General features: G+C 33.0%; 1 protein-coding gene across 1 annotated transcript; it reads right to left on the bottom strand.

Annotated features, from left to right (window-relative positions):
• Nucleotides 1-8,139: 8,139 nt before the first annotated feature.
• LOC122290373 lies at nt 8,140-8,669 on the bottom strand. Its single transcript, XM_043098020.1, has 2 exons — nt 8,509-8,669; nt 8,140-8,375 (listed from the first exon to the last, which is right to left on the bottom strand). Exons 1-2 carry the CDS (start codon nt 8,584-8,586, stop codon nt 8,289-8,291), a joined length of 165 nt encoding a protein of 54 aa, XP_042953954.1. The 5' UTR covers nt 8,587-8,669; the 3' UTR covers nt 8,140-8,288.
• Nucleotides 8,670-9,213: the final 544 nt, after the last annotated feature.

The following is a 9,213-nucleotide window of genomic DNA, read 5'->3' as shown; positions in this document are numbered from 1 at the left end:
TTTATTATAGTATAAAACCATCGGGTATTTCTACATAAGTAGGTTAATTTAGTGGAGCTTTTTTCTTCTTTTTTTCCCCTTACATACATACAAACATCTCGTGTATATATGCAATATCTGAGAGCTTAGAATTAAGATTGCCAAGCAAAACTATCCAAGAACACATGACGCGAGATGCAACGTACGTACAAGAGGTACTGGTATATCAGAGATCATGTAGTAGTACTGCATGCTGCGCTTTAATTCATGATTATCAGAAATAATCCGTAGAAAAAAATTAGTGTATTTGTTATATATAAGCATGAATTGGATGAACAAACGACGTATAAATGGCTGGCAGATGCAGGTCTACCATTGATATCAGCTATGGCATATGATGAAAGGCAATACTGCCTTTCATCATGATTAGGTACCTAACCATATATTCATGATTAAAATGGCCGGTGTGGCGATGTTGTGTCTAGCCAGCACACTGAATCTGGCTTGGCTTTGGATGAAGGAATTGAAGCGCGCTAGGTGTTATGAACTTTAGGTACAAAGAATAGACCACCCTGCCCGCGTACGTGGCCACCTCGTGGCAGCAAAAATAATCATTGCCTTAAGTTTGGATTAAAAAGACTCTTACTCGTCTTATTTTATCTCTTATTATTATTATAATTTTTATATAAAATATAATAAATAATTTAATTTTTTTTAATATTAAAAAATAATTTTTAAACAATAATTTTTAAGTATTAACTTATCTCAATTCAACCACCAAACCAAACTTAATTTTTCTAGTCTATATCAACGACACTAAGATCAAATAAATAATAATTAATGGTATATATATTGCTAAATTTTTTTAAGTGGTACTATATATGTTTATAAATTTATTATAATTCTATCGATAAAGTATGTATATATCGTGATCAAAATAAAATTTTATTTTATTTCAAAAAAATAAATAAATTTTAAACAAAATAAAATTTTATTTTATTTCAAAAAAATAAATAAATTTTAAATAAAATAAAATTTTATTTAGAATATATGGAAAATTTGTCTTCTCGAAATTATCACCGGGCCAATTAGAATAATTTGAGAGACAAAATAGAACCTCGAGTACTAATCGAGATGTAACTTAAAAAATAACGTATTGTAGTAATGTCAATGCTTCCATACAATTAACAAGAGAGTTGCTAGAGATATAAATAAATCTTTATAAGCTCCATACCGGTAGTATCTTTTAGATTGTCAGCATCTTCTACCTATCATGAGATAGTCCCCGACCATCATAGTCGGCACCTGGAGAGGCCACAAGGGTGGGCACTGGGGAGGGGAGGGAAAAAAAAAAAAAAAGGAGACAACAAGGTTCCATGTGGTTAGTGCCGCTTGGCCGCCGACGTCTTCTACACACCATGAGGTGGTCCTTGACCACCATGGCCGACACGAGGAGGGGGCACGGGGAGAGGGCAAGGAGCGGGCACTGGGGGATGGGGAGAAAAAAAGAAAAAAAAAAACAATTAGGGAGAAATATGGCATATTGGTAGTATGTCACATCAGTGTATAAAAATCTCTTTGTATTTATAATATTTTTCAATTAATAAATAAAAAACCAGGCAATTTTTCCCAAAGTCATAATTCTAGAAGACAACTATATTATATATATAGGGGTGAGCTCGTTAATTCCTAAATTAATGTGGCGTGAGCAGCTTAGTAATGTCTTATTCTTCTTTTCTTTTTCTTTTTTTTTTTTCTATTCAATTACGAATGAAATTTAAAGAAGAAATTAAGAGGATAAGGCTCATTGGATATAATACTTATAAATCAATCCAATGACTCTCAACTAATTTAATTAAATATTTAATAAATAACCGCCCTTTTTAATTACCCTCTTCGAATTAGTCAGCATATAATACTGACAGATCGAAGTAATTTTTAACATGCTAGTTAAGCTTGCATGAAGGTTTTAATTAATCATTCGTTCAAAATTATTCCACAATTTACTTAAAATACTAGCTACATTATAAGAAAATAAATATTTATAACTAATTATATGTGATGAGAATGATTATTTATTTTTAAAACAAACTCATCTTGATAAAAAATTATCATAAATATTTTTATAAAAAATAACTAATCACAACTAAACAATTTTCTTGTTCGGCTAATATCAAAGTTGCCCCCACCAAGTAAGCATTTATACTTCTTTTTTGTTTTAATTTATATATAATTGGGTGGCACCGGGGAGCGATCAAGTAACTCATGATCAGAATAAATCAAATCAAACTCTAGATGATCTCCGGCCGGTGTGTACGAATACGAACGGTTTAAAGCATGCAGCCAAGCTAGCTACATATATAATATTATTTCTTGATCTTGGCTGTTACCACTTCTTGCCACGTACGTTACTGAGTAGCATAATAAATCTAATTAATTACTTGGCTTATAAGAAATATATATATTAATTAATTATTGTTGACTTTGCTTACTTTGATATGATCATGAACAAAACAATATTAATGTTTTTATCATGATCAACCCCGGCCACAGTCGTGGACGTCGATCGATCATTTTACTTATTATCGTCCATATAGCATATATAAGTGGCAAGTGTCGAATTGTTATTAGTGATGATGTTGTAGGTTTTTTTTTTAAACAATTTACTAACTGAATTTTTGACATAAAATCAATTTGATCGTTTTTAATTAATTACGTAGATAAATTTAGATTATTAAAAGGTTGAGGAAATAATTATACAAAAAAAATGACTTTTTGTATCACTTAAATTAGATACGAAAAATATAAAATAATTGAAGTGACGTAAAATATCTTTTTTCTTTTGTAATTTGGCTTTGAGTACAAGCTATATATATATATGGCAGACCCAAATTTGTAAAGATAAACTATAAACGATTAGGACGCAAGCTCGTAACTAACAGGATTAAATATTAAATTTGTCTTTATAGTTTATCTTTATAAAATTGGGTCTGCCCTATATATATATATAGCTTGTACTAGCCATTTAAATGATCCCAGCCACGTCCTTTCAGCTGCCTAATGTCATGAATATATAGCTAGCGTGCAGAATGATCTCTCTCTCTCTCTCCCCTAATTTCACGCAATGGATGGAGCCATTAAACCCCTCGTCTCTCCTCTTTATAAATATTTTCTATCATCTCTCGATCGTCGTGCATGCATCTTCTTGCTAGATCTCTGGTTCTCAAAACATGCATGACTATTTGACTTAATTTTAATTAATCAGCCTCTTCTTAATTAAATTGGAAGGGAAATAATTCCTTAAATACTTCTTGTAAAACATGAGTACAAATACTTTGACACAAATAACTTATAAACATAAAACAAATTAATTAACAAAGGTAATTACAAAAAAACAAAACAAAACTTTAGTCTTTCTTTGTTAATTATTGATTAATGATGCGCACTCTCAAATCAGCCACCGATTTATAGATCATCTTGTCCTATAGATCTTAACATTACCGAACTAAGCTGCCTAACTAAGTAAGATGATTACCATATATTAAATTAAGGGGCCAACTACTGATCATTATATTCTCAATCGGTACTAGCAGGCCAGCCAAATGGTACTTGTAAAACGCATATATTATTATACACTACGTTCCCACGTACATTAAAGATATTCGCACGCTACGACCTGGTCCTTAATAATTAGTGCGCCAAGATGGAGATCATGAGAAACCAGATTGTTCAAACAGTTGGCATAATATATATATAGGTACAAAGGTAGATAGCTATTTAGTTAAACAGTTGGTGCAAGTTGCAACTGATCATCTTCATATTGTACTAGTTTCCTACTTCCCCTAACAGAAATTAACGGCCTAGCTACTTACTATACATAAATACATATATACCAATTATTTGTAGTTTTGTATTTATACAAAATTAACGTACGTAATATTCTTTGTTTTATATATGGTCAAACTAAAAACCACTGCTCAAGACTTAATTTCCTCCTAGCTAGCTGTTATCACAAATACATTTATGATTTGGTAAACATGAATATAATTTACCTCTTAAAATTAGTTGGTTTGAATTAAGAGATGAGATGAGATGATTTTAGATAAAAGTTTAAAATTGAATAAAATATTGTTAGAATATTATTTTTTTAATATTATTATTATTTTAAAATCAGGAAAAATTGAATTATTTATTATATTTTATATGAAAAATTAAAAAAAATATAATAATGAGATTAAATGAAACACTCTCTAAATCTATACAAGCTCTGAACAGAAAAATCTAATGATAATTATTAATAAAAAGTGAAAGTAAATTATAAGTGCAATTATCACTTCTGATAAGTATATATAATAATATCGATTCAGAAATGCTAGCTTTTAGATGATCATTAGTATTGGATGTGAACCCAAATGAGCACTGCTGATCTATAGGTATACGTCCCATATATGTGCATGTGTATACGCACGACCGGCCTTGATGACTTAATTTCATACCCAACAAATATATAAGACATGTATTTTTTTTTTTCCGGTACTCTTCTGTAGATAATCTCGAGGATGATTAAAGTATTGATGTTTGGCTACCAGGAAAGAATTATCACTTATCAGGTAAGCGGTGACGTTAAGGGAAAAGAAATTCCATTGGTTGGTTAAGACTGCAACTGCAAGTACTTATGTATACCTATCTCATTGTTTGGGCGTAAAGCCGCAATAGTCGGCTACCTATCCCTGCTGATAGCCGTAGCTTTACCGACCTCTCTCTCGTATTAATTCCACAAGGTAATTTTTTGCATTTTCCCATATATGATGTGTATCACAGCATTTTGCGTAACTTCGCTCTAAAGTCCGCTTGTATTTATAATATGATATAGACTTTGAGAGAGTGAGAGAGAGAGAGATTAATGCGAAGATATAGATCAGAAACGTTAAAAGTCAGAATTATTTCCACCATCAGCGTGACAGCGTTATCAGATATGGTCCCACTCGCAGCTAGTGTCTAACACTGCAGTGGGAGTGTTGACAGTTAATGCATGAACCGGTTGAGCTTTTCTGCATGGCCATCTGGGCGGGTTGGAGTACGGTTGGAAAAATATTTTTTGAGGATGCAAAAGTTCTCGTAGATAAACGAAAAATATATATATACATATATTTTTATTTTATTTTATTTTTATTAAATTAATTAAATTATTTTATTTATCATCTATATACTACATATTTATTATAAAAAAATAAAAAAAATTAAAATAAATGTAACATATGAAATGTAAAGATGATAAAAAAATATTTTGATAATATATATAGGTTCGAAAATTAACGACGTACGTACGTAGGTAGAATTGAGATCCGGGTGTATTAGGTGCACTATGGCCTGTGAGTTGGCTTTCTGTAAACTCAGAAATTAACTTAACGTCAGAAGGCACAAATTCCGACGGACAACCGAGAATCTTACATGTATAAAAACGTTATGCCAATCGTCAGAAAAAGTCACTACCAACTCATGAAATGAATAAAATATTGATTGGGTTGAAAAAATGACCGGATCGGGTTTGAGGTGGGACTCGATGTGTATAAGGTCAAAGAGGAGCTCATTCCCAAGTTAAGTAATTGGGACCAACTTAGCAAATTAAAGTTAGCATTCATGCGCACCCCTCTCTCTCTCTCTCTCTCCTTGGAGCTGGGACGTAGCTAATGGTCAGTTTAGCGAGTATTTGTTTTTTGTGATACATGATTTCACGGGTTTAAACTTAAAACGTCAGTTTGGAAGAAAACAATGACACGTTTTCACATGTTCACGGCCTACACGATGACCAGTAAAACTGCCATCTTCTTTAAAGAATGAGTCTGAAGACAAGTACTGTTGATAAGAGGTGAAACCACAGAGGCTACTAGAAAGTTACAAGAGCGGAGTAATATATATTTGCATTATTAATTTGTTGTTGAGATCGTAACTAATATTTGCATTATTTGGGGTCGATATGGTTATGTGGGAACTTCAAAACATCCGGGTCATTGACCCCGAACTGACGGCATTGACACTAAGGAAACATATATTACTGTACCCAGAAATCACAAGCGACGCAGGCTTCCTTCCAAGTTCCAACTTTTCTTATTTTCCTTGATGACGACAAGACGATCTCACCAAGGACCAACAACCACACCACAAGTCTTTACACGACATTGCAGTAGAGATTTTCAGATCATTCTGGCCTCGTGAGAAACAACCAGTATCGTAATATTTGGCTAAGTTGGTCCCTGTACTCATCTATCCAGAAGCTTGTACGCCGACAAACCCCCCCAGTACTAGTACCTTATACCCGATATCTGTGCTTATTCCTTTATCGCCGTATCTTAGCCCGTACGTGTGGACGGGAAAACTTCATTGATCAAGCTAGTCGGCCACAAGCTCTTACCAATGGGGTCACGGTTAAGGCTTCTTTCCATTTTACAAACCATCTCATCCTAACTAATTATTACAATTTTTTCAAACTCTCACACAAAATATAATAAATAATTCAACTTTTTAAATCTTAAAATAAAAAATTATTAAAAAATTATATTTTAATAATATTTATTCAATTTTCATCTCAAACCTAATTCATTCTTTTTTTAAATATTTTTTAAATATCTTTAAGCTTTTAAAAAAATACATAAACATTTTAAAAACTAACAGTCAAACCCAAGGCGTAAAATGAGGAACATGGGAAACATAACACAAGTAAAAACAAATTGCGATGTTCACTTAGTTTGGACGGGCTTGCCCTAGTGGAGAGGGTCAAAGATCTTCACTTTCAACTTCCAATTAGAGCAACTGTTAGTTACTCCGTTACACTATTCTACTATATACATGATCAGACATCCTCTGAGAACTTCCCTAGATTTTAAGAATACACCAATAAAAAATGAAGAAACAACCAAAATGCACCAAACGTTTGCGCCTTACAGCATGAAGCTCCTTCTCAGTCACTAGTGAAAAGTCACAAAAAACATTTATCCTTACACCAGTATTTCATCTACCTTATGTAAATGCTATGGTAGCTGCATCTACATGATTTGCTACTCTGCCAAGCACTTGTATATCAGAACTGCTACTTCAAGCAACGATATCCCCAACCAGCAATGGCAACAGCAAGGAGCTGAACAACAAAAACAATGGGGTATTGAAGTTTTAAGATACTGGAATTTTGCACAATTATATACCTTCTCCTCGATACTCCCACACGACCACTCACCAGGGGAATCCAGTGCTACTGGTGGGGTCTCCCACCCATACATTCGGTGTAACAATCATCTAATGTGGTGGTCAATTTTCAACCGTATCTTCTTATGAATAAAACTTCCTATCAAAAATAAAAATTCAACTGAATATCCAAAAATTTGTCACAGCTTCATAAGGCCTAAATGCAGAGTTATATAAAACCCTTATATGTTAAGACACTAACTAGTTTATTCCTCAAGAAATTGTGAAGGAAGTAGCAACAATCATTTTATGCTAAACCATGGATTCTCCATGTCTACATGCTAGAGGCCACAACTGTACCAGCATAAAAGTCCTCTTGTTTAATTTCTTTCCATCTCTTTTCCACATCTCTGACGCTATCGGTGTGAATAAAAACTCAAGGATTACATAGATTGTCAATGCACAAACTGCTCAAAACTATACACAAAATTAGTCATAACCTGTAAGCAAGAGTTCATCACTTACAAACATATTCACCTAATTTCACAACTATTCACTGGTGGATCACAACTTACACTATATATTGGGAGCTATGAGCATATATGTAAACCCAACGAGGTCATACGGAAGTTAAAGTTCTTCACCTAAGCCTAATGGCAACCAACTTCCTATAAAACAAACTTTCTCCTGGTGAATCCCAACTCGGCCTTTCAATACGGGAGTTCACACAAATTCCTCAAAGTGAAATTAACCGACCAACTGCAATATCCAAGAACTAAGTCACTCTTCTTTACACATATCACTTAGCATCACACGCATGCGCAGTATCACTTATCACTTAGCTCCTAGTTATCTTTCGCACTACTTAAATTCAGTGCATCTCCCAGTGTTTCCAGAAAAATTGAAAATTAAATCGAAACAGGCAACACTGGTAGCATGTAAGCAAGCCCATAAGAACAAGAACTTGATAATTATCCAAATAAAAAGAAACCGAGGTTTTTTTTTTTTTTTCCCCTTTATAGTTTATGTAATCGGTTTCACCAGTATTCAACAGAATGATTTCAGATGAAGCACTTGAAATCAACAACTACCAAGACCCTGTTTTGCTTAAAACATAGCACAGGGGTGATTCATTTCTCATCATCACTACCATTTGTATTGAGAGTACCAAACTTCTGCTTGAAGGAGTCCTGCCTCTGCAACCACATCATATGCCCCTGCAACCACATCAACCCACAGAACCTCATCAAATTCATTCACCAATTGGATGGATGTAATTTATATACACGCACGCAATATTCATTCGTAATTAGCGGCATGGGTTGGACCGTGTATAAGAAATAATTTTACCTGGAGAGCAGCGGCCCAGGTAATGAGAAAGGAAGCAAGCCAGAACTTCTTGTCCTTGAGCAGATTCTTCACTTCCATGTTCAAATCAAAACCCTAACCGTAGAAATGCCCTGGCTTCGATTTTTTGTTTTTTGTCTGTATATCTTTTCTTTTCCTTTTTTACATCTTATGTTTTTCGGGCTTAATCTGGAAACAAACCTTCCATACCATCAGCCCAAATCCGTTAAAACTGGAAGACTGGGCCTGGACTCGTTTACTAATAGTTCAAGCTATCCTGACAACTTTTTCTTCTGGACGACTAATTCTAAAAGAACAAAAAAATTTAAAAAAAAAATATTACAAACAAAACCCTCCAAAATGAGACTTCTGTTTTTAAGTCAACGTGTAAAGTATGCTATTCATAATATTTAATTTGTAAAATTTAGATTTTAAAACTAATATTTCAAATTAAATTATACTATATAACTATATAAATACTTTATCATGTTAGCTATACATACTGACTTGATAATAAAAAAATTTTATATTTTAGAAGTAATTATATTTTTTATCCTAAATTATATCATTCTCAATCACACTTGATAGTGTGACACATTTCATTGTTTCTTTTATCAACCACTAAAATGATATCCACTTTAAATATATTAATCATCAAGTGTTAATGAGGATGACATGATCTAAAATGAAGATAAGTATTTAAAATAA

This window comes from Carya illinoinensis, chromosome 1, assembly GCF_018687715.1.
Source record: "Carya illinoinensis cultivar Pawnee chromosome 1, C.illinoinensisPawnee_v1, whole genome shotgun sequence".
NCBI lineage: Eukaryota > Viridiplantae > Streptophyta > Magnoliopsida > Fagales > Juglandaceae > Carya > Carya illinoinensis.
The sequence above is the reverse complement of the archived record's forward strand: the minus strand, read 5'-3'. Positions and strand labels throughout refer to the sequence as shown.